This window comes from Geotrypetes seraphini, chromosome 3 (genome assembly GCF_902459505.1).
Source record: "Geotrypetes seraphini chromosome 3, aGeoSer1.1, whole genome shotgun sequence".
Taxonomy (NCBI): domain Eukaryota; kingdom Metazoa; phylum Chordata; class Amphibia; order Gymnophiona; family Dermophiidae; genus Geotrypetes; species Geotrypetes seraphini.
Window position 1 is genome coordinate 180,821,918 of NC_047086.1, and position 26,468 is coordinate 180,848,385.

The window sequence follows — 26,468 nt, forward strand, 5'->3', positions numbered from 1 at the left end:
CAGGGCTGGGAAGCCAGTTTGCAGAGTATACTCAGCACTCTCCTTGCATTGAGTAAGTCTTTCCAAGGGTTAACTTGAATTCCTTCAGGCAAAAATAGGGAACAACATCATAGTCTCAAGAGATTGCCCTGGGAACTTGCTTGACCACTTGCTTCACTGCTAGAAAACCAAGGTTCAAAAGGTATGTTGTAGAGATGTCTGGGAGGCAGGAGAAGCGGGGTGGTTAAAAATTGGCCGGGACAGGACACGAGAAGGATTTCTCCTATTCTGGCTCACTGCTGGACCATCAGGGCTTAAGGGAGGCCTGCAGTGGGCATTGGAGGCTGGATGCAGAGCTGGGCAGGAAGGGAAGGAGAAAAGTAACGAGGGAGGAAAAGAAGGAGAAAGGGAAGGAAGGAGGGAGGGAGGGAGGGAAGGAGGGCTAGGTGCAAGGCAGAGCAATTGAATATACCCCCTTCCCCCCGGTTTATTTTCAAGTGAACCTTTTCCCCCTTTTGGGGGAGGGGGCAAAAGGTTACCTCGGTTTATATTTAAATATATACAGTATATCAACATCTGCGGGATGCTAGGTTGCCCCTCCTTGGGGTATAGTTGCAGTTTTAAAATACTTGGGTACTTCTGTAGAATGCACACATATCAACTTTGGAGCAGGTGTAATTGTGTGTATTGGCATTGTGCCTGTTTTATAAAGGTATTGGGCACTTCTGTTGCCAGGGGCATAGCGACCACTGAAAATGATCAGGGCCGCCCAAATGGTAGGATCCACCTGCAACTGAACCCTCCCTTCTAGGTACCCAGGTCCAGTACCTCACCCCTCCTTGCCCAGCTACCTACCTGCCCCCCAGGTTCTTCAGATGCTACAGCGGCAGAGACAGTGCTAAAGGCTTCCTCTCTGTTTCAACTAAAGTCTTTGTGGCAGGAGTAGAGTCTTCTCACTCCTGCCTCTTGGTGGTTGCCTTTTAAAATGGCTGCTGCGGTCTCTCACAGCAGCTCACAATACTACAGGAAATGCCGCAAGCAGCTGTGAGAGATTATGGCAGCTATTTTAGAAGGCAGCTGTTGGGGGAAGGGGGGGAGAGATGCTAGACCTGGTCAGGGGGAGAGATGCTGGAACCAGGGGGGAGGCCACACACCTATGGCCCCAATCTTGGTCCTCCTACCCAGGGCTCACTGAGTTCTAGCTATGCCACTATCTGTTACCTTTATAAAACAGGATTAAAATAGATTTCTTTTGAACTTTTTACATAAAATTCCTGCTATGAAATCACACTTACCCTACACCATGTATGAGTAGGCCAGTAATGAAAATAATGGAAAGATGATGAAGATACCAGAATAGCTCATAGAAGGACTTTCTAATGAGCTCTGTGGATGATGTCATAATTAGAACTAAAACCAAAGTGATCACAAATCCAGTAACACCAGCTACAGTAGACAGAATTTCTTTAGTTGTGTCCTGCAGAAAGAAACAAAGGAGACTAAAAATAATCTGTCAACCTGTGGATGGCTAGAAGAAAAGCTAAATCATGCAACAAGGTTGGTTATGCCAAAATGATTTTACTCTGTCTATTGCTGCGTACATGATGAATTTTATATAAGCAATTACCAAAAATTTAAAATCATCATCTACCAAACTGCAATTGTAATTGAAATTGTACCTTCTACTGTTATTGTATATTTCCTATTAAATATTAAAGTCTATTATAAGTATATAATAAATATGGTAAACACATTATTCATGTTACGATAGTGCTCTGTAAATGATTCAGCCAATAATCAAAGCTATTTAATCAGCAAGATATGGTTGCTGACCAGTTAAATAGTATATCGCTGCCTAACCGCTAATATTCAGTGAGAAATAACTGGTTATCTCTGCTGACTATTAGCGGTTAGTACCTAGCACATAAGTAGCTGTATCGCATGATTTATCCAGTTTGGTGCCGATAGTCAGGGCCTAACCAGGTAAGTTTCGTGGTCAAATAGGACCACTCAAACAGCTATCCTATCTTTAACCACAAAAAAGTTAACCGGTTAGTGCTGAATATTGGCATAACTAGTTAACTTTTTAGCGGTTAAAAAAATATTCCTCCATATCTTTTTGAAGGTGTGGCCTCCAGAATCCTCTATAATAAAACCCTAAGCGTGCATGCACACTTAGGACGGCGTTTTCACTGACAGAATGCTGTGTCTCTTCGTGCCGAATTCCATTTTCGAACAAGGAGGCAGGGAACACGCCAGCAACTCACCCCTTCCGCCCTCACTCACCACCAGAGAAACTGCTGCTGCCGCTGATTCCATAGGTGTCGGAACAAGGCGGACACAGGCGCCCCTGCCGGCATCTACTTTTCACCCTCCTCCCTCTCGCCTGCTCATCCACCTGCCACATTTAGCTTCTTAGAAAAGCGCTGCGCCGTGCTACCACTGGCCTCGTCGTCTTCTCTCTACTGCGGCCCACCCTCTGACAACTTCCTATTTCCGCTAGGGCTGGCCGCAGTGGCCAGAAGACACTGAGGCCAGCAACAGTGCAGCACAGCGCTTTTCTTTGAAGTTAAACACGGCGGGCGGATGAGCATGTGGGAGGGAGGAAGGGGGAGGAGTAGATGCCGGCAGGGGTGCGTTACAGAGTGAGAGAAATGGGGGAAGGGAGAAATGGATGTGGAGGAGGCAAGATGGGGAAAGGGAGAGAGATTCAGGGAGGGGACAGAAGGGGGAGGGAGAGATATGGACAGAGGAAGTAAGAGAGGGAGAGATGGTCATGAGGTTTGTGCCGGTGGGCCAGAATGGGTGCTGCTGGACAGGGGGAGCAGGGAAGAGGGGACAGGGGGGGGAGTAAAAGGACAGGGTGAAGGCCTCCTGATGGACAAGGGGAACAGGAAAGAGGTGCTGCTGGATAGGGGGGGGAGGTAAAACGAAGAAAGAAGGGCTACTGCTGGACAGGGGGAGTAGGCAAGAGATGGTGGTGGACAGCCGAGGAAAAAGAGAGAGAGAAAGAAAGAAAGACAGACAGAAAGTGGCCAAGAAGACAGAGAGAAAGAAAGACAGACACACACATCTATTCTAGCACCCATTAATGTAACAGACTTAAAGACTAGAGTTTAAAATATTTAAACAAACATATTTTTAAAAACCTAGTGCTTTTACTAAAAAAACATAAGTCTCTGCTGACTGCGTCTGTATTTTCTATACATATGTGTAAAGCGTTGCAGTTTTATCATCTTTATTATTATGCTTTTCCAAGAGAAAATTTTTATTTCATTTTTTTTAGTAGACTATCATATATTATTTCCAAATTGGTTTTTAAATTGATATGTTTGGTTTTATATAGATGTCCAATATTTTGTATAATTGTTATTTTATTCTTAGATTCCTGAATCAGGCCATTTTGGCCGAAACACATACATGTTGATTCTTAAATTGATATAATAAATAAATTGAGCACCTTAGCTTGCATTTGCTGTTTTTCTTGCATTGTGTCAATAATAACATTTGCATGTGGCCATTAATGCCAGAAACTGGAAATTAGCCATTTTCCAGCTGAAGAAACAAATGGCCTTAGACTGCTGGAAAGACCCACATAAGGGCGCATTAAGGCCAATTTTTCTGGCACCTTTTTAAAAAAGATCCAATTATTTGGCAAAAATATGTGTTTTTTGATTTTTTAGGGTGTATATTAGTAATTATGACCTAAAATTAACTTGTCTGTAGGAATGGTGCCTTCTACTACGATTTGAACCTCCTGTCTTTGAAAGTAGACAGGGAAATGATTTTTCTCCTTAGCTGGGGAGAAATGATGGATTCAGAATTCATGAAACAGAGGGATTAATTGTTCAGTGATGCAGATAACTAACACAAAATCTCTTAGGCCCAGCACCTATTTCATTTGCAGTAAACAGGATATTGCGATAGAAATGGAAAACTCACAGTTTTATAGTTTCTGATAGGGTTTAAGTAGCTTTCATTTGGATTTCTACCTATACAGGAAAGCTTGTTCTGCAATTCTCCAGCTTCTTTTGAATGACCCAAATTATACCGCTCTGTGTTGATCAAATGCGCAACAATATGGATGACTGTACAAAAGAGGAAATTACAGGTGTTATATTGTGTATCAGTCTGCAGCATTTGTTCACACTACATTGCTTACCTATTCATCTTTAAGAAACTAAAAAGACACTTTTACGAAATGGTGTTAAGCATTTAACAAGCAGTTAGTGTGTGAGAATAGGCTGTTTATTTTTAGAAGAGGGCTTGTCATGGTTGGAGAATGGATGTTCCTTCCATATCCAGCTAGTGTGTTATGATTAGCACCTGCTAATTTTCCTCCTTACCTTGCTTCCCTGTGGATGATGACTCTGGGCCAGATTCACTAAGGGCATGGATCGTATCCAATCCATGAGCGATCCGATCTGATCTGTGTCCAGGGGGCTGATACACAAATTGCCCTCAGAATCATGCCCCCAACCGACCGCCCAGATCGCTCTATAATGATCCCAACGCATGTGCAGACCATCTGCAGATGGTCTGCGCATGCGCTGGCCCTCTGTGCCCGACAGAGCAGGAATTTTTCTCTTTTTTTTTCTTCGCAAGCCCATGGTTTTAACCTGGGGCTTGCACTGCAGGGAAGGGCATGAGATCGGGCCAGAGAGCAGGAGATTGGAGGGGCCAAAGGACAGGAAATCGGAGGGGCCAGAGAGCAGATCGGGGCAGAGAACAGAGAAGCAGGGCAGAGAGCAGAGCGGCAGAAGGCAGAGCAGTCGGAAAGGACATGAGCGACTGGTCACCATGCATAGGAGGTATAGGAAGAATGGAAAGAGAGAGCTACTCGGGAGTGGAAAGGGAGGGGGAAATGCTAGATACCATGGGCAGGAGGGGGAGAAAGAAGGGAATCAGAGACATGCAGAAGAGGAGAAGGGGAATCCTGGATACCATGTGCAGGAGGGGAAATGAACATAAGAATTGCCGCTGCTGGGTCAGGCCAGTGGTCCATCGTGCCCAGCAGTTTGCTCCCGTGGCGGCCCCCAGGTCAAAGAGCAGTGCCCTAACTGAGACCAGCCCTACTTGCTTACCTTCTGGTTCAGCAGGAGCTTGTCTAACTTTGCCTTGAATCCCTGGAGAGTGTTTCCCCCTATAACAGCCTCCGGAAGAGCGTTCCAGTTTTCCACCAGAGAAAGAGATATGCTAAAGTGGGGAAGGGGAGGAGAGAGGAGGGGAATGTTTTCCACCATGGACAGGAAGGGGAAGGAAGAAGGGAAGGAGAGATGCTGAAGAGGGGGAGGGGAATGCTGGCCATTATGGGCAGGGGATACAGAAGAATAGGGTGATCAGGTTACTCATTCCAGAAGGGAGACTTTTTGGCCAGTCCTGGTTTTAAAATTACATCTCAAAGCAGTGTAGTATTTGTAGTCCATGATTCTATCCATTGAAATCAGTGCTGCAGATCCCATAATGCACCCAGATGAAGTTGGCAGTGTTAGGTTTTATTTTCTTGGTCTCCGCTAGGTTTTCATAGAGGGTCTTGACTTGCGTGTGCCAGTTTGATGCGACTTCATGGATGGTTGTTAGTTTGGGCCCAGCCAGTTCAACTATTTTAAAGATGCCGGATGATAGTTTTTCTAGGTTGACCATGTTAGGGTTGAGTACCTTCTTAAGTGGGGTGGTTGGGGGTTTTCTAGCTGTGCTTGTGAGATGGAACGTGATAAGGTAGTGGTTGGACCATGGTACTAGTTCAGAGACGTAGTGTTGGATGTGAGGGTTGGCAGGTTTGTCTTTTTGTGTGAAGACTAGGTCTAGAGTAGAGTAGGTGAGTGGTTGAGGTAATGATCAGGTGGAAATCTAGGTCTGATATTGTTATGAAGTCAGCTGGTGCCCGGTTGTTTTGAGGTAGTTTGTGAAGTGACCTCTTTTGCATATACAGAATTCATAATGAATGTCCTGATGTTTAGGACCTAGACACTGAACACACCAATTATAGAGATCATAGCTTGAAATGGTCTGGTTATATTGAGTACATTTCTTGAAGCCGCTTGGCACCTTCTTTCACATGGAGGGAAAAACTGCTGATGTGAAGTCAAAAGGCTTGATGGCCTGGGGAGCTTGACTACAAAATATACTGAAAAATGTTGATGCTCCTTGGGTTATAAAAAAAAAAAAAAAAAAAAAAAGGGCCTGTTTGGATGCCATGCTGTTAAAAAGGTTTGGGATGAAGTCTGGCAACGAGTGCAAGAAATCTTTGGATTCTGTATAGAGTTGATTTATGAAACTGTCCTTTTGCATTCTGCTATCTTATCGCGTTTAGTTAAAAAATATAAAGCCAAATTATTTGATGTTCTTATGGATCTAGCAATTGAGCATATTTTATTAGGATGGAAAAACAGTGCAGTTCTTTCTTTTCCTGCACGGTGAGCAGGAGTCTGTCTTAAACACATAAATATGAAGAAGTAGCTGCTGTTAGGCAATGTCAGGTCAATATTTTAAGATCATTTGTGCTCTTTTAGATGACTACTGTAGAATACATTTCTAATTGACTCTTTCTGGTTTGTACTCCCAATTCGTCTACTTTTACCATTTTGTTGGGAGAAGGGAGAGAAGGGTTTAAATGTCATTAGATTTATTGTTGTGTTGAATTATTGTATTTTATGAAATTTAATAAAGACATTTAAACAGAAAATAAAAAAAGAGGCCTCAAAGTGGCATGAAGGTCAAAAATTGACAAAATTTAACCAAACTTGAAAAAAATGCTGGAAAATAATAAAAATGAAGAAAACAAGAATAAAAAAATACTGGGAAGGTACAAAAAAGGCTTCATTGTTTGATGTGCTGAGGAGAGACTGAAGACGTGGAGGGGCATAATCAAAAAAACGTCTAAGTCCCCTTTTGGCCTAAGACCTTAAACATTGAAAGTAGAAGCAGGGAAAATGTCCATTATCAAAAAAAAACGTCCAAAAGGAGGTTTTTAAAAAAATAATGGCCTGCCTCTACGTTCAGCTGTTTAAATGCTCAGACCACCACTACGTCTACTCTTACACCATATCATCAACCTAAAAAAAGCCTAAGTCCCAAACGCCCAGAACAAGGGCTTTAAGGCGAAGGAGGAGCCAGTCCTTCACCTAAAAGCTGGATTTTGTAACCGGTGTCTGTCAAAAACAACACTGGTTACAGAATCCACCCCTTCCCTACAACGATCGGGGCAGGAGGGAGCCCAAGCCCTCTTGCCCCGGTGACACCCCGAACCCCCGACTACGATCGGGGCACGAGGGAGCCCAAGCCCTCTTGCCCCGGTGACACCCCGAACCCCTGATTATGATCGGGCCAGGAGGGAGCCCAAGCCCTTTTGCCCCAAGAGCCCCCGAACCTTCCCCGACTACAATCAGGGCAAGAGGGAGCCCAAGCCCTCTTGCCCCGTGAGCCCCCGAACCTTCCCCGACTACGATTGGGGCAAGAGGGAGCCTAAGCCCTCTTGCCCCGGCGATCCTCGAACCCCCCCCCCCCCCCCCCCCGCCAATAACAATCGGACCAGGAGGAAGCTCAAGCCCTCCTGGCCACATGACCCGCCCCCTACAATATTGGGCAGGAGGAAGCCCAACCCCTCCTGCCCAGGCGAACCACTCACTCCCCACCCCCACTAAAATACGGACAGGAGGGATCCCAGGCCCTCCTGCCCTCGATGAACCTCCCCATGCTCACCCTCCCGAACCCCCGATTGTCCCCCCACCGACCCGCGAGACCCCCCTTGCCGACCCCTCGATCCCCCCCAATCCCCCCGTACCTTACAATCGTTAGCCGGCCAGACGGGTGCCAAGCTCCTCTGTCCAGCAGGCCAGCCATCCCAGAATAGGCCCAGTAGCCTTATGCCCTCCTGTGGGCAGGGCCTTAGACACATGGACCGGGTCAGGCAATCTGACTTTTGGTTATACCTGCCTATGTCTAGGTCGGCCCACCTCCCGCCCTTTCCCCTCCTCTAAAAATGCATCTTTTCGCTCTATGCATTTAGAGGCAGGGGAAAGGCCTAAGCTGGTTTTAGATACGTCTAAAAACATCTTTGATTATGGGTACTTGGACGATCAGGCTTTTTGATCATCCAAGTACCCATTTAGGCCACTTTTTAGACTTTTTTTTTTTTTTATTATGAGCCCCATAGCTTCTCTACATTGCCGAAAACTTAATTGTTGGTTCCATGTGCTGATGGGTGGGCAGGCACCTGCATATGCATGGTGCAGGCATTGCCTAAAGATTTACTTACAGTGCATTTGGCAGTGTCTTTACCGGGTTCCGTGGATGACACCATCCACACGTGAGAATATTATGCCCACTTGTCTTTGGAGAATGATTATTTCAGTTAAAGATTTAACATGGTCCCCTTGGGCGTTAAAAAAAGTGAGATAGAGCAGAAAGTGCTTAAAAGGAACAGTTTAAATTAATAATTTACATTTTTAAAAAATAGTTCATACCACAACAGACAATTTGAAGGTGACTTGTGACACACAGACCAGCCAAGTCCATAGGACATAGGATAGGTAGTTCTTAACATTTTTCTTACAAGTTTAGGTGGATCTTTGCATTTATTTTAGATGAACTAGCAGCGTTTCCTTGTGATTTATGCATGCACACAAAATGGAGAACTTTTTCTTCAAAATAATAACAGTTGGCATCTCACTAGCAACAGAAAGAATTCCAGCAAGCATCTGCTGTTCCATGCCAAAGAAAAATGGATCTTTCATTTCAGATCATTAGTGCCATGTTTTTACAATGTTGATCTCAATCTTTTGAAAAATTTTTTTTTTCAAAATCCCACACAGCTTCTGTCATATCTGGGCTAAGTGAGTGTTCCATAGTGCTAGAATACAACTATAGATAATACCAGCAGTAATTACTACTTGCTGATACCACCTTCCAGATGATTCAAGCATTTCTGAAAAATTATCTCTCTAGGCTGGTTTTATGCTAAGCCACGGTAGAGGTTTCTACCATGGCTTTGAGTGCTAAATGCTCCAACGCTGCTCATAGGAATTCTATGAGTGTCAGAGCATTTACCCCCTCTTCTACGAAATTGCGCTAGCGGTTTCTAGCGCAGAGAGCCGTGCTGAATGGCCCCTGCTAATCCCGATGCTCATTGAGTTCCTATGAGCATTGGGAGCAGTGTGGGCCATTCAGCACGGCTCTCTGCACTAAAAACCGCTAGCGCGGTTTCGTAGAAGAGGGGGCCACAGTAGAAACCTTAGTAAAAGGGGGTGGGGGCTAGTTCTTTACTCACAATTGTGCCTAATCAGGTAAAGTAGTCCAGATTAGTCCTGGTAGTTGCTCTCATTATTAATGACTTTGAAGCCTGCAGCTAGTGGATGAAGTTGGAGAGGAGCCAGAAATTATGTGGGCATGTGCCATATTCAATGCCAAAGCCTGCAGAGCTAAGAAGGCGAAAAGGACTACACAAAAGGCAGAGCTATCTTTGCCCTCTTAGCTATGTGGGAGCCACTGCTGAATATTGACCAGCGTCCTCTTAACTTCCAGGTCAGCGGCTGACCAGGCAATCAATGCCGGTGCCTGGACATGGCCTTGGTTTTGAATATTCAGGTTAAATTCAGCCCATGGCAGTCGGCAATTTTAATACTTCTGATCACCGCAGGCTGATTATATCAGGCAGGGAGGCATTACACCATTTCAACAGGAAAATAGGAGATAAATATTTAGCCAGGCTGTTGCCATTTAACATGAAATGGATGTTATCCATTTAAAGTTATATTGCTTTTTAGTGGCATTATCTACCCAGGAGATAATGGTGAAATTTCACATATGACTTTAAATGGATAACTTACCTCTTTAAAATATAACTGTTATTTGTATGGTGCTACTCAGTCAGATAAAGTTATTTTTCTAGGGGGCTGACCGGCTGAGTAGCACTACTTAGCCTTGGAATGCTCCTAGCTATGCCCTTTTTTAAGCAGATAACTTTGGTCATTTAAATCATTAACAAGACCTTTGCCCCAGAGCTCCCATGAATTTCAATTATGCTGACAGGCTTAATTGGAATTTGAGATAATTTATTTAGTCAATTGAGAAAAAAAAAGAAAGCATTTATGGAGTTGGTACCATCACCAGTTGCATAGCTGCTTTTGGATATCGATGAGCAGAGACAATAGTTACTCACTTGTACTAGGTGTTCTAGGCAGGATGTACATTCTGACATATGTGGTTGATGTCACCAATGGAGCCTGCTGGCATGGAGTCTTGGAACTCTAGGCCCTTTTGAGAACAGATTTGGCCACCATAGAATGATGAGGAAGCTCAAGCTTCTTGAATCTGGGAGCCTTCTGGAATCTATACATAGAGCTGGCCTTCTTGTGACTAGGGAACAAAGAGGATCATATCCCACTGTTTCATCTGCACAATCTGAAGGATTCTGTGCATGGACACTGTCACAGATTCCTTAGGAGGGGTAGCAAAGCTGAGGATGCCCAACATCTCCATCCTGGGCTCATCCTCGATATTTAACTGAAATGGAATGGAACTTGGCATCTCCCATACAAACTCAGTGAAGGAGATTTCCACAGGGGGAGACTTTCTCCTTCCATTGGGAGGGAAGGGATCTGATGGGATTCTGTGAGATCCTTCCTCTGTTCTTGGCCAGACTTCCAAGAATGATCTGAATTAGACTCATTAAAATACTCCAGTGGAGAAACCTAAGCCTGTCTGCCTTGGTTTACTGGGCTGCTGGCAAAGCTCTGGGCATGAGCATGCGGGTCCTCCTGTGCTCTCAGAAAGCTTCCTCCCTGGAAGGACTAGACAATGAAATTGTTTTGATTGGCACCGACTCCAATGCCCTTTGAGGCATCAATGTCAACACATGGTGAACAAGCAATGCATGGTCCTCTAGTACAGCCTAAAGCTTCATTGGGACTGATACCGATGCCTTCAGTGCTTCAGTATCACATCCAGCAAAAAGGTACCCCATCTCCTGTTGGAGCATGACCCTGATCTGCTCCTTGAGGTCAGCCATTGGCCAAGACTGTGCTTCAGTGGGGATCAATGCCGAAATTCGCCTGCTTCTGCTTTAAAGCGCTAAACGAACTTGCCCCTAAATACATAATTGACCTTTTCTCCTTCTCTGTCAACAGACACAAGAGAAGCTCTCATTTCTACTTCGTTTTTCCCCCAGTTAGAGGTTGTAAACTGAAAAAACACCATGAACACCTTCTTTCACATCAAGCAACATTGTGGGGTAAAGACCTAGATCAACTGCTTTCGCCCACTACTTATGAGGAATTCAGAAAACATCTAAAAACTCAACTGTTCCTAAAGTATCTAGACAACTGACCCACTCATCTTCTTTCTCCTCCATAGTGATTCCTCTGTCCTATTAATCTCTTTCTCCTCAACAACACATTTCCGGTCCTATTAACTCTCCTCTTAAATTCAATCAATTTGTACCTCGCTTAATCTATTGTAAACCGCATAGAACTTAACGGTATTGCGGTATATAAACTGTTATTATTATTATTAATGCAACTCTGCAAGCCATAGGGACCGATACTTCCGATGTTGACTTCAGTGGATCAGACTGTCCATGCCAAAAATTATTTTTGCACTGCTGTTTTCGACTCTTACAGGTGCTCTATATGCTGCCTAAATACACACGGTGCTACTAGGCAGTTTATAATCAATATTGTTAAAAAGTCAGAGGTGGAAAGGAATGCACATCAAGTTCAGTGGCTGGAAGATGGAGAGAGGTTAGAGAAGAGAAGGTATCAACTACAAGATCTAATGCTTCTTAATGATAACTGTGAACATAGGTGACAAGACGAAAGATTGAGTTCCAGACATTGCAGGTATCATGAATGGAGGCTTGTAAGGGATATAGTCCTGTGGCATCTGAACACTTTTTAAAACCACTGAGTTTTCTGGAACATGTTGAGAGAAATGGTCACAGAGAAATGAAACGATGCTATTTTGAAGAAAAAAGGGGATAAGCTTAAGGGACCTAAGGAACTGAAAAGAAAACTTAAGAAAGTGAAGGTGCCAAAAAAATGAAGAACTAAATCTAAGAGGGAGGGTCCCATGTGAGACACATGAAAAAATTAGCCAGAGAAGAGGCAAATTAACCAAAAAAGAAGTGTACACTATGGAGAGAAACACTGAGTGCATCTTCCCTGGTCCAAAGAAAAAAGAAAGCTGCTTTGTTCCCATACAAGGATGACTGATGGGAAGATGATTGCATGTGCAGTGGATCCTGCCAAAGGATTCTGCAAGAAATGAACATGGGATGGGGGTGGGGAGGCATCTCTCTGCACCAGGCTTCATAAGCAATGTTTCACCTACATGTGAAATATGATGTCCTGATTATCATTGGAGAAGAGCTAGAATAAATTTTGCATTGAATGAAAACAAAATGTGTCTCTGCAATATCTAATCTGTGTGAAAGGCCAAACTTCTGAAGATACTTCTGAAGATAATTTTTCTCATGCTCAAAAAAGATACACATCTCCCTTCATATTCGCGGGTTTGGAACTTGTGACTTCGATTATTTGCATTTTTTGTCTGGGTGATCCCCCCCCTGGACGTCTCCACCTAAAATAAACCCAATTCTGTAACCAACGTCCATGTTATAGATGCCGGTTACAGAACCGGGTTACTGTAGACGCGGCCGCTATACTTATCGTGGCAAGGGATCTCCCTGCCACGATAAGTCCCACAATCGCGGCAGGAGCGTGCTCAACCTCTTCTGCCAGAAGATGACACATCCCCCCAATGATCGTGGAGGCAAGGGGGAGCCCAACCCCTCCTTCCCAAAGACAACCCTCCACTCCCAATGTTCGCGGAGGCAGGAGGGAGCCCAACCCCTCTTGCCCGAAGACAACCTCACCCTCCAATGTTTGCCAGCAGGAGGGTTCCTAACCCCTCCTGCTGGAAGGCCCCCCCACCCTCTGGACTCCCCCACTAATACCCCCCTCAGACTCTCCCTCACTAACCCCCTGCCCCGGACCCCTCCACTAACCATACTAGTTGGTTAGCCAGACAGGTCTTCCTACTGTCCGTCCGGCAGGCCCGCTTCTGTCGAAATGAGGTGGGCCCACCCCTCCCTGGCCCATCCCACACTATCCTAAGGCCTGATTGGCCCTGGTGCCTAAGGCCCCACCTATGGGCGGGGCCTTAGGTACATGGGCCATCTCAGAAATGTCCAAAGTCCATTCTCGAAAAATACATTCAAAATATTTATTTGGGGGGAGAATCGTCTACTTGTACGTCCAGCCATTTGATCGTCCATACCACTAAGTCGTCTATCTTTATACCCCATTCTCATCCCAAAAATCGTCCAAGTTAAAAACACCTAGAACAAAACCTTTTGGACATGGGAGGGACCAGCAAAGTGATGGACTGGACACCCAGACATGGCAACTCAGTAGTGGGACACCTTATAGGGCACTGCTGTGAACTCCACAAAAAGAGTGCCACAAACATCTCACCACAACTCCCTTATAGGTCATGGTGAGCCCCCTCAAAACCTACTATACCCACCTGTCAACCATCCCAATAGCCCTTATGGCTTCAGGTGCCACTTGTATGGCAGTACAGTAGGGTTTTGGTGGGTGCACATGTTTCACCATGAATGCAGTGGTTAGCGTGGCTTATGGGCCTGGGTCCTCCTCTCTATGGTTCTCTAGCCCACCCCTCAGACTATATAAGACACCTCTGTACAGCTCTACTAGGCTTTCCTATGCCCGGTGCTGATATTCTGGAGGCAAGTATGTACGTTTTTATTTTGATTTTTATGGTAGTTGTAGGAGTCAGTGATCACTAGGGGAGTGTGTGGGGGTCTACTTTATCCCTGCAGTTGTTATCTGGTCACTTTTGATACCTTCTGCGCACTGCAATGAACCAAAAGGCATATTGCGGTATATAAATAAAGAATTATGTTATGTTACATCTGATTTTAGATCGCCTAAGTCATAACATATAAGTTCTGTCTAGGAAGTCTCGAACTTTTGATTATCTCTGCAGGACGACTAAGGGCTCCTTTTATGAAGGTGCACTAGCGTTTTTATCGCACGCTAGCTGACAATCTACCGCCTGCTCAAAAGGAGGCGGTAGCAGCTAGCGCGCGATATTCCGTGCGTTAAGGCCCTAGTGCACCTTCGTAAAAAGAGCCCTAAGTCTAGGTCGACCCACATCCTGCCTACCTCCTGCCCTAACCACTCCTTCAAAAACGCCCCTTTTTACTCTGGGTGTACAGCAGCACTGAAAAGGCCTAAGCTGTTTTTAGATACAGTGGTGCCTCACACAACAAACTTAATCCGTTCCAGGAGCAAGTTTGTTATGTGAAACGTTCGTTGTGTGAAACGCGTTTTCCCATAAGAATACATGTAAAACAAAATAATTCGTTCTGCAGCCCTGTTTTCCCATAAGAATACATGTAAAACAAAATAATTCGTTCTGCAGCCCTACATTTCCCTCCCTCCACCTCACCTTATATGCAGAGTTTGCCAGCTTTCTTTTTCACCCAGCCGCACGCTTTCAAAAAGCTGTGCACGCGCAGCTGCTGAAGTTGATCAATGTTCTCCTCTCCTGCAACTTCCGGTTTCCGGTTGCGTCAGAGGAGAAGATTGAACAACAGAGCATGCGCGCATGTGCTGCTCTTTGAAAGTGTGTGGCTGGCCGAAAAAGAAAGCCGGAAAACTCGGCATCTAAGGTAAGGTAGAGGGAGATGATGGAACACTGCATTCAGACAGGAGGGTGCTGCTGTTCCCGGCTCACATTAGGAAGCGGCGAGAGTAGTTCCGCCCCCCCCCCCGGGCCCCTCGGGCGACTTCGTTGTGTGAAACGAAGTTCGTTATAGGGAGCAAGACAAAAAGTTCGTTATGCGCAGCGTTCGCTGTGCGAGGCGTCCGTTATGCGAGGCACCACTGTATGTCTAAAACCCGTTTTGATTATCGTCACTTGGATGACCTGTCTTTTTGATCGTTCAAGTGCCGATTTAGGCGGGTTTTTAGACATATTTCCATTTCGATTATGTACCCCCTAGCTTTCAAAAATAGTTTCAGATTTTCTAAGCTTCACACACTGGTTAAATGCTCAGCAGATTTGTAATCAGAAAAGCATGCAGGAATGAACTCCAAGAGAAAATCAGATGAACACTAAATTAAATATAAAACATTTGCTTTAAATACCAATAATATTAGGCAATCTGAGCTGAATCAGTGGTCTTACACTGTGAAGGAATTAAAACTCTATTTCTCAGTATTTAATACTTCTTTTTAGCAACAGGAGTCACAAAAATCCAATTTAAATTCTGAAACACACTTTAAATGTTCTTATCATTTTTCCTTTAAATATAACTTCAAATTAAATTAGAAATCTCAATAAATCATGAGAACCAGCAGGTATCAGTTTGTGACCCATAACTCACACAAACTCAGCTCAACAGCTCATAAGCAAGTTTAATTTGCAGCATTTCTCATGAAATCAAATATTTACAGGAAATATTTCAAAAATATGCATTCCTTCCACATGCAGGCAAACTCCAGAGCAGACCTAGAAACTTTCACTCAGCAGCCTCACCAATTCCTGGGGCTGCCTTAATCTCTCTGTTTACCTTTCTTAATGATAGAGATGCTATTATGTGCAAAGCTTCATGTTGGAGACTCTCCGTTTCTCATCTCTATGATCTCCCTGCAGCTCACAGGTTCTGTGCATGGGCCCATCCCCAAGCAGCCCTCAGCATTTCCCTCTTGCCTGTCTCCTGTAAGTGCTCCAAATTTATTATTTTTTTTATTCTTGTTACATAAGTCACTGTCTCTGTAGGTACTGCTCCCATCTCCCCCTGCAGCCCATTGGTAAGACATTGCTAAGGAAGCTTAGCCAGCCAATACACCACAGGGAAAACCAGGAATGAAGGTTGATGTCTCATAAACTATTGGGCACAGATTCTCAAAACTTTAACACAGTTGCTAAACTGGTTTGCAGATGGTTTAGCCTGCATGCATTTTAACGGCAGATTATCAAAATGGCTTATCTTGGCCTATAGCAAGCTTTCTAGCAGTCTCCGATACTGCCATACAAATAAGCTCTTAGTAATGAAAAGAGCACTCTGGTGGATTCTTAAAAATCGCTGAGCCATTCTCTAAGAGCAGCGTCGGCTTTTGGTAACAAAAATCAGTGACTGTTCCGGGGGTGACAGCACTGTTAAAAGTGCATCTTGTGGCATGTGTTTTGACTGTGGAGGGGTCTTAAACAACCTGGACCAATCAGAGCCCTAGGCCCTTCCCTGGTATACCCAGGATGCACTGGCCAGGGGAAGGCCAGCTGGCCAGAAGGAATAGGCATCCCTCTGGCCAGCCATCTGAAAATAAGGTATGGGGGAGAGGGCTTGCGTCATCGGAGGCCCTGGGGGGGTGGGTTACATGGTGGCAAGAGAGTGTGGGCAACTCTCCTGCTGAGGGAAGTTTGGGGGGGGGGTGTTGGTTGGCGGTGGGAGAGATTGGGCATCTCTCCTGCTGTGTGTGTGGGGGAGGGGGGAGGTCAGTTGGGTGGGAGAGATTGAGCATCTCTCCCGCTGCCAGGGAGGTGTGTCAGTTGGCAGCGAAGGACATTGGGTATCTCTCCTGCTGTTGTGGGGTTTTTTTCATTTATTCTGTGAATGTGCCTATCACTATAACCAGCGATGGGCACATGCAAATTTAGCGAGTCTTTGCTACTCTCCACCAACCTCATTTGCATGAGCATTTTTGGGAGAATGACTCACTTTTTTAAAATTGCTACTATAACAGCTGCGATAGCAGCCTGACGGTTTTTTACACAGTTTTTTGAAAATCTAGCTCTTAGTCCTATCTCCTCTGTTGCTTATTGGCTGGCTAAGGAAGAAGAGCTGCAGTGTAGGTAAGGGGTTATGAGGGAAAGAGAGGCTGAAGGAAGAGATATGGAATGTAAAAGGAATAACACAGCTAAAGTTAATGCAAACTTGGGAAGGCATGGGAAGTGATACAAAGATAACTGCAGCCCATTGGTCAGATATTCGAAAGGAACTTTAACCAGCCAACCTGCAGGGAAATGCAGGACAAAAAGTTGAGAAGGCAATATCTCTGTAGCTACTGTTCCTGCCTTCTCCTGCAGCCCATTGTAAGGAAGTTTAGCCAGACAACAGGCTGCAGGAAAAAGCAGAACTGAAGGTTGCTAAGGCACTGTCTCTGTAACTACTGCTCCCGCCTCCTCCTGCAGTCCATTGTAGCCCATTGTAAGGAAGTTTAGCCAGACAACAGGCTGCAGGAAAAAGCAGAACTGAAGGTTGCTAAGGCACTGTCTCTGTAGCTACTGCTCCCGCCTCCTCCTGCAGCCCTTTGTAGCCCATTGTAAGGAAGCTTAGCCAGACAACAAGCTGCAGGAAAAAGCAGAACTGAATGTTGCTAAGGCACTGTCTATAGCTACTGCTCCTGGCTCCCCCTGCAGTCCATTGTAAGGAAGCTTAGCCAGACAACAAGCTGCAGGAAAAAGCAGAACTGAAGCTACTGCTCTTATCTCCCCCTACTGATCATTCATCCTACCTCTCTGAGCAAAGCTCGATCTTCCAGGTACTATTAATTGGAGCAGAAATGGTCAACTGGTATGTTATGGGCTGCATGAAGCTTTCTTAATATTAAAGATGTGTCTCTTTCAATGTTGTCAGTAGCGGCAGTCATGGTTTTTGCAAGCCAAAGGAGGATAGAAGCTAAGACCAACTCTCCCTTATTTCCCCGGAGCTCCCTTATTACAGAGCAAATTAGCTCATTTTTTTGGATCCTCCTGGCTTAGTTCTGCAGCATCAGTGGACAAATGCATATAAGTTAGGACTAAGAAACATGCAAATCTGTACATTTTTATTCTATATTGTGACCTGTATATTATAATATAACTCTCCAAAATATTGTGAGACACACTAAAATCTTTAAGACTTGACTTTCGAAAAAGCCCAAGCAAGGCGTGCTGCCGGGAACAAGAGTTGAGTCGAGATTGTTACTGCATAATAAAAATGTGCGGCTTTGGGCGCCTGTCCTGATGAAGCTCTTGCATACGTGATAGGAGCGAAATGGAGATCTTCCGTCGTTAAGAATATACATTGAAGCTAAGTACTTCTATATCAGATCTTATATTGAGAGAATACTGCATAAGAAATTAAGAAATCACTAAGTTACTTAAAAAATAAAAATAAAAATATAAAAAACTCAGCAAGAATTATTCAGGAGAGCGTTTGGGACCAATGATAGCTCACTTTGTAGTTATTAGCCCTGAAACAAACATCGGGCTTATAGCTGTGAGCACTTGAGATCCCTGGCACCTCTCTATATTACCTGTTGTAGGTTGTAGACCTGTATATTATATACAATATAAATTAATTGTCCTGTTTAATATTAACGAATTCTCTCTTAAATTCATGGCTGATAGTTGGTCACCCTAGCTAAGAGATCGCTTTCATGGCAGTTGGGGAAATGATATTCTCACCATGCTATTGTGCATTCTGGCTTCTTGGCTGTTGGTGTGTGAAGTTCCACCACCCTTCAATCAAGTCAGCAAATATAAATCTCTAATCTTGTTTCTGGGAGGATAAATATCTATAAGAAATAATTGATTAATGAGTGACCTAGATTTCTGGAAGGAGTGCATCAGACTAAACAGAAAACCCTTCAATGTATAGTAAATGATGCACTAGATTAAAGATAACATTGCCTGTATCTTTCTTTTTGTCTTTCAAGTTTGCTTCTACTGGGCCCTAATTACAATTCTCATAATTAAAGGCAGTATTTAAAGGTATATAGGCTCCAATGTCAAATTACAGGTTGGCGTGTAAGCTTATTTACAGATGCACTTCAAAGGCTGAGCACCTCTATTAAAAAAAAGCCTATTGATGGAGGAACACTTTATTTCATCTCTAATACAGAGAACTCAGAATATATCAGGTCAGGTAAATGGAGCAAATAAGATGTTATGAAAAACTGGGAAACTGGAGCAGAGAGTTCAGATAAAGAACTAATGAAACATGAGGGGGTGCTGAAATGTTCTCAGCCCAACCAACCAATTTCCTAAATTCTGAGCTTTATTTTGCCACGGTGACAGGTCAAATGCGCGCAAGACAAACAGCGCGCGGACAAAAATGCGAAGACAAATCAGCGCAAAGATAATACCGCGCAAAGACAATAGCGCGAGAGACAACTGAGCGCAAGGGTAACTCAGCGCAAGACATTTGAGCACAACGATAACTCAGCGCAAGACATAGGAGCCCCAAAACTCTAAAGTAGATTCCCAAACCTGTGCTGTATCCCACATTCACTCAGGATTTTTCAGCATATGCCTGAGATACTATGGAGATTATTTTCAAAAGACAAATATGTCCAAAATATGGCATAAAATGGCATGGCCATTATATTTGCCAAAATTCCCAAATCACCATTTTAGAAACCTACCGTATTTTTCACTCCATAAGACGCACTTTTTTCCCCCCAAAATGTGGGTGGAAATCGGTGTGCATCTTATAGAGTGAATACAAGTTCCTCCCCCCCGGTACCTTTTAAAAAATTCCGGTGGCAGTGGTCCAGTGCGGTCTCGGCAGGAGCTTTCCACGCTCCTGCCCCTCCCTCGCTGGACGGCTGCTTCTCTTTCTGCAGAGCTGCACATAAAGCAGGAACACGAGCTTTTTGCACTCATGCCTGGTCCCATGCCGCTCACTGAATGGCTGCCGTCAAATCACGTGAACTGACGGCAGCCATTCAGTGAGTGGCACGGGACCAGGAATGAGCTTGAAAAGCTTGTGCTTCTGCTTTATGTGCTACTCTGCAGAAAGAGAAGCAGCCATCCAGCGAGTGAGGGGCAGGAGCGTGGAAAGCTCTTGCCGAGACTGCGCTGCATCACTGCCACCAGAATTTTTAAAAAGGTAACCGGGGGGGGATGGGCGGGGCTGCAGACTGACGCAAAGCAGATAGTCAATTTTGGGCAGGTCAATTTTGGATCTGGAGGATATGCTGTGGCAGGGGATTATGGATTTCCGAGAGGAGGGGTCAGAGCTGGAGACCCCCACTATCTTTAGCAGCATGGAGGAGGAGAATAGTTTTGTAAGAGCTTGGCCAAGATAAAACCATCTCAGCAAAGATATCTGTGCAGCCAGCGTTGCCCACCGTGTTCTTAGACAAGAAGAGTCCTGATGCTGAGCAAGGGCAATGTATAGGAGAAGGCAAGCAGTGTCCTGGCTTCCCCAGATAAGGAGTCAAAAACCACCAAAGAAGCAGTCTATGGTGCTACTACCACAGCAGATGACAGAAAGTTACCAGTGAGTTCAGTACTATTTATTGGGCATGTATTTTGTTAAATATAAATGTGTGAATTTTTTGTGTGGGAAGGAGTGAACTAGGGCTCTCTTTCAAGTAAGTTGTATGAGAGGCAGTACTAGTGAAGTTCAGTGTTTTGTCAACTGCCTAGAATTGTTATAATAGGCAGGTATAAATACAAATTAAAGGCATGGGATTGTGTATAAAAAATTGTTAGTTGGCTGGGACTAACCAGAGGGGGGGCAGGGTACAGAGCTTAGCAGGGAGGGGGAGACAGGGTGCAGAGCCTGGCAGGGAGAATTTTGTTCAGAATGTTTTTTTCTTGTTTTCCTATTCTGAATCTAGGGTGCGTCTTATGGTCAGGTACATCTTATGGAGCGAAAAATACGGTATTTTCTAATCTAGATGGTTATCTATGCCTTTTGTTAGTTTGTATAAATTTCAAGGGGACATGTTAGAGGCAAGTTATGGGCTTATGATCTATATGTTTTGCAGTGACAATCAAATATTTTCTAAAATGTCTAAGGCACAGTTTGGATGTTTGGGGCTAGACCTGTTTAAAAAAACAAATAAGCAGGTGTCTGGAGTAGCCTGGTGGTCAGTGGACTGCAGAGAAGACTCATGCCCATATCCCACCCTTAGTACACTTGTGGTAGAAAGTGTGAGCCCATCAAACCCTACTAGAATGACATATAGATGACAATGTAGGCATAAGGGCTATTGGGGTGGTATACAATGGGGTCCAGTAGGCTTTGAGTGAGTTTTGGAGGGCTCACCAAACAAAATAAGGGGGTTATGGTGAGATGTGTACCTGGCATCCTTTATGTGAAGTTCACTGCAGTGTCCCCTAGGAGGCCCCACTGCTCTGCTGGGATGTCTGTGTGGCCATTCTGCTAAAAATGCTGGCTCCTCCTACATCCCAATGGCTTGTTTTGTGTGTTTTTTATTTGGAAGTTTTGTTTTTCAGAAATGGTAAAAAAAAAGATAGACACTCTAAAGATGACCACATCTAGAAAGGTTGTTTATTGGAAAAAAAAAAGATAGACATTTGCAGTTTTGAAAATGGTCATTTTCTCTACCCGATAACTGGATGCCTTTCTGAAAATGTGTAAACTCAGACTTACATGTCATATCGAAAATGCTTCTCCTTATGTTTGCACTTACAGGGCCAAAATGTATCCACATTAATGTCAGGCATATTTATTGCTGTTGTCTTAAAGCCCTCACTAGCTGTTGGGCCATCAGGAAAAGTATGGTAGTCATGCTCAACAGGCACAAGAGAATCTGAAGCATGCAAAAATATCAAGTAATTTATAATTACATTTTTTAAAAATTCCTACTCAGGAAACATTACTGTCTCAAGAAGCCATGTTTTTAAATAAAAAGTCCAACTGAAGAGTCCAAATACACTCAATATGGTAATTAATACTATAAATACACCAACAAGAAAACAGAAGATAATGCCTACTTGTAAGTAAAACAATCATATAGGCCGTTGCCTTGTGAAACATGAGGCTTTTGTCAAGTTGTATCTTCAAAGTTCTCCTGCAGCACTGGGGAAAGAAAACAAGACTCACTTTAGTGATCGTCTATTTTATCAGAGCTAATTACCACTTCCACTTTCTGCTCAAAGGGAAATATATGAAGTTTATTCTAAATGGCATTCATGTTGCTTTGATAACCAATTTCAGAGCAACGCGTTCTACATGCTAGTAATTGCCATGGGTCTCTCAGGGATTCTCAGGTAAGTATAGCTTGATGGTTCTGTGCTCAGAGGATATTTATATATAGCCATGTTTTATTTGCTAACGCTCCAAAAAATAATGATTTAAAACATAAAAATATTGATTATATTCAGCTGGATGGGTGGCATATACGAGTACCTTAAATGGATAACAGATTGTATGTGTATTCAGTGGCAGTCAGTGGCATGTGGTGAATCCCTGCTTTTTTTTTAATTTTTTGTTCACTTTTTGCTTGATGCAGTTTAATTTGTTGAGTGGGCAGCCTGCTCAACCAGTCAAACTGCATCAAACAAAAAGTAAACCAGAAAAATAAAGCAGGGATCTTGGGCTGGGGATTCTCCAAACCCCCCTGAAGGCCCTGACAACACTGATTTGAATTTGATTGGCTGAGCAGCATCTGCCTGTTGCATGCTCAACCAATAAAATTTTAGAGCAGTGCCCTCAGGGCCTTTAGGGGGGTAGGGCGAATCCCCTGAAGGCCCTGATCGCATGCCACGGTTGGCAGTACATATTAAATGCCACAGATAAATACACACAAATCATTTTAAATGGATGACTGTACTGGACAGACTTGCACGGTCTGTGTCCCCATTTGTGGGATCTCCACTCTCACCCACATTATTTAATGTTTATCTTTCATCACTGGGCTCATGTTTGAGTAGTCTGGATGTAGGATTGTTTAGTTATGCTGATGACATCACTATTGTCATACCTTTTACTTCAGTTTTATCTCAGATTACCACTAAAGTTATAATTGTAATGAAACAGATGGACTCTTGGATGCAAATATTTAAACTCAAACTTAACTGGCAAAACAAAGTTTTTTGTGGCGACCTCTAGTAAAATTCCCTTTGAACCTTCCATCAGTATAAATTTAACTCTATATAATTCATCCAACAATTAAAATTATGGGAGTTATTTTGGACCAGCATCTTACAATGAAAGCTCAGATAGATTCTGTAGTACATAAATGCCATTTCACGTTATGGAAATTACAAACAATTAGATCTTATTTCGAATCTAATGCTTTTAGACTATTGGTTCAATCGTTATTACTGAGTCTTCTCGATTACTGTAATATCTATCTGACAGTCACTAAGAAAGAATTAGCAAGACTTATAATAATACAGAATACAGCAGTCAGAATGATTTATGACCTGAAGAAATATGACCATGTCACACCCTTTTATTGTGAATTGCATTGGTTGCCTATGGAAGCTCGGGTTTTGTTTAAGTTAGGCTGTTTCTGTTATAAGGCTGTTTATGGTATAGCTCCTTTTTACCTAGTCAACAGATTTTCTTTGGCTTCATACAGATACAGTAGAAGAACTCATCCTTTGTTTAATTTTCCATCTGTCCAGGGTTGTAGGAATAAGAAACTTCTTAATCATACTTTGGCATCTCAGACAGCTCTTCATGACAATGAATTTCGAATATTATTGCTCACAGCCCGTTCTTACAGACATTTTAGAAAACAATTGAAGACCTATCTTTTTTCTAAATATTTGACTGACTAACAATCTTATTTTATGTAATATGCGTACTTTTATCATCTTTTGTAAACTGCATTGAATTTCTGGTTACGCGGTTAATAAGCGCAATATTATGTTATGTTATATTATTTGGTGTAGGATGGGCTGGGGAGGGCATCAAAGGGAACTCCACTAACTTGGAACATGAGGATGTTATTGGATAGACTTTATGGTAGATAGGCTGGAGTGAGCTTAGATGGCAACTTCAGCATTTGGAACCAAGGACGATACCAGGTGGACTTTACAATCCATGACCCAGAAATATCAAGGAGACAAGTTAATTTAATCATGTATTTGTAATGGGTATAACTAATGGGCAGACTGGATGGACCGTTCAGGTCTTTATCTGCCGTCATTTACTATGTTACTATGTGCTCCTTTTATGAAGCCGCGTTAGCGGCTTTAGTGCGCTCGACTTTTAATCACGCGCTAGCCGATAAACTACCGCCTGCTCAAGAGGAGGCGGTAGCGGCTAGCGCGTTTGGCGGTTTAGCGCGCGCTATTATGCAGCTTCGTAAAAGGAGCCCTATGTTTAAAGGTATATCTGCCACTGATGCATCAACTTGGACAAACAAATTATCCATTTAGCAGATGAATTTTACTGTTGAACAGAACTGCCAAGACTGCTTCTGGAATACCACTAACCTTGCTTCATCCAAAATCGATAACTATTGGCTATGCATTTACATAGCCTATTGTGTGCGTAAATCAGTAGCGTAGTAAGAGGGGGTGCCGTGGGCGCTCCACCCTGGGCGCGGTCTTCCTCAGGGTGCTGGCACCCCTCCTGCTATCTGCCCCCCTTTCCACTCCGCCCCTTTCCATGTTCGTGCCCCTTCCTTCCCCCGTACCTTTTTAACTTCGGCACGAGCAGCCATGAACGGTTTTGGCCAGGTACTAATGACCTGGATTGGCCACCATGAGAATGGGCTACTGGGCTTGAGGGACCATTGGTCTGACCAAGTAAGGCTATTCTTATGTTATGTTCTTATGAACTTGCTGCTTGCTTTGGCGCTCTCTGTCACTTCCGGGACCCGCGCCTAGTAAGTGATGTCAGAGAGAGCGCCGAAGCTGATGCAAGCAGCAAGTTCGTGGCTGCTCACACCCAAGATAAAAAGGTACAGGGAAAGGGGGTATGCACGCGACAGGGGTGGGGTGGGAAAGAGGGCAGGAGAGAGGCGCCACTGCCCCTGGCGCTGCTCACACCCCTACACCACTGGTGTAAATGCAGGGAAAAGTTTCAAGTTTCAAGTTTATTATTAAATTTGATTAATTGCCTATTCAAAATTCTAGGCGATGTACAAATAAGTAAAATTACAGAGTTAGGGGAAACAGACATAACTAACAAAAAATACTAAGTCTACTAAACATGATAAAAAAACAACTTATACAAACATATTAAAACATGAGGAGAGGCTAGGAAGGAAATACAATCTGATTATAAAGAAAAACAATTAAGGTTAAAAACGATGGGAAAGGGAAAACCAGCACTTATGCATGTAAGTGCCCAAAGCACTTCTTTATAGGGTACACATAGTAACTGCAAGGGAGGGTATACATGTGGGAGGAGCATGGATGGACATGGGCATGTCTCCCACTTATGTGCTTATCTTACATGTGCTTAATTTACCATGTTTAGACACTCACTTGCACCAGGTATAGGTGTACAAATTTTGGATGCACTGATGCTTTTAGTTAGTGTTCTGTAATGGCATCCTCACATAGTGGCGTAGCAAGGTAGGTTGGTGCCCAGCATTGCCGTGCCATGTGTCCCACACTCTTCCCTGCCAGATCTGGGAAGGAGGAAAGGAGAACAGAGAGGGGGGGAAGGGAAGGGAAGAAGATGGATGCCAGACCAATGAGAGGGCGAGGGAGAGGTAAAAGGGGCATAGAAAGAGGGCAGAAGTCATATACTGTAGAAGGGGCAGAGAGAGGACATAGAGTGGATGGAAGGAGGAGAGTGATGTGAAGATGAGGAAGGCAGAAACCAGAGACAACAAAGGTAGAAAATCTTTTTTTTTTTCTTATAAAGTAATATTGTTATTGTGTTGATAAATGTTTTATAAATAGAAAATGGAAATAAGATGATCCTTTTATTAGACTAATTTTAATGCATTTTTACTAACTTTCAGAGACCAAAACTCCCTTCCTCAGGTCAGAACAGAATACTGTAATAGCAGTACACGTACTTTACTGACCTGAAGAAAGAGTTTTTGGCCTCTGAATGCTAATTGAAAAATGATTAGTCCAATAAAATTGTATTATTTTCCATTTTTTGTTTAATTTTTGTTAATTTGTAAAGTGATTATTATTTCTCAGTTTTTTCAAATTTACTCGTACATCTTTATATTTTGCACTATATTAGGGAATTTGCATCACTGTTTCTGTGGTGTTGCATTGTATGCAGAGTCTGGCTTCTTGGTGGTTCAGTTTAATATTTGCCTACATATTTGTAGTTTTAGTTAGCGATTAGTAATTTCATACTGGGCGAGGGTGTTTCTGTATTCTGTATATATGAAAGACATGGTTTTCTGTTAGCAATGACAGTGCTGGATCAATCTGTGCTAATCTGGCTTGTTTAGTTTTACCACAAAACAAGAAAATTAAAGTAGATTCAAAAACACATACAGCAAAATGATGACAAAAAGGATAAATATAGATATAAATATAAATGTGTGCTCAGTGAAATCAACATGTTTAAACATCTTTTTAGCCTGTCTATGGCATTTCTGATGTTGATTTCACTGAGCACACACTTATATTTATATCTATATTTATCCTTTTTGTCAACATTTTGCTGTATGTGTTTTTGAATCTACTTGAATTCTCTTGTTTTGTGATTATACCATTTTGAGAATTGAGTTATATATTTAGTTAAAAAAAATTTTTTTTTCTCGATTGTATTTATTTTTGTTTAGTTT

At 43.3% G+C, this 26,468-nt stretch overlaps 1 protein-coding gene across 6 annotated transcripts in view; it reads right to left on the reverse strand.

Annotated features, from left to right (window-relative positions):
- Window positions 1-26,468, reverse strand: part of NOX3 (NADPH oxidase 3) — a 119,939-nt gene that overhangs the window by 39,577 nt on the left and 53,894 nt on the right. For all 6 annotated transcript variants that reach the window (XM_033938502.1, XM_033938501.1, XM_033938500.1 and 3 more), the window contains exons 4-6: window positions 21,742-21,826; window positions 3,922-4,067; window positions 1,275-1,456 (exon numbers count right to left, since the gene is read on the reverse strand). In XM_033938502.1, the coding sequence (XP_033794393.1) occupies window positions 1,275-1,456; window positions 3,922-4,067; window positions 21,742-21,826 (413 nt within the window). The remainder of the gene's footprint in view (window positions 1-1,274; window positions 1,457-3,921; window positions 4,068-21,741; window positions 21,827-26,468) is intronic.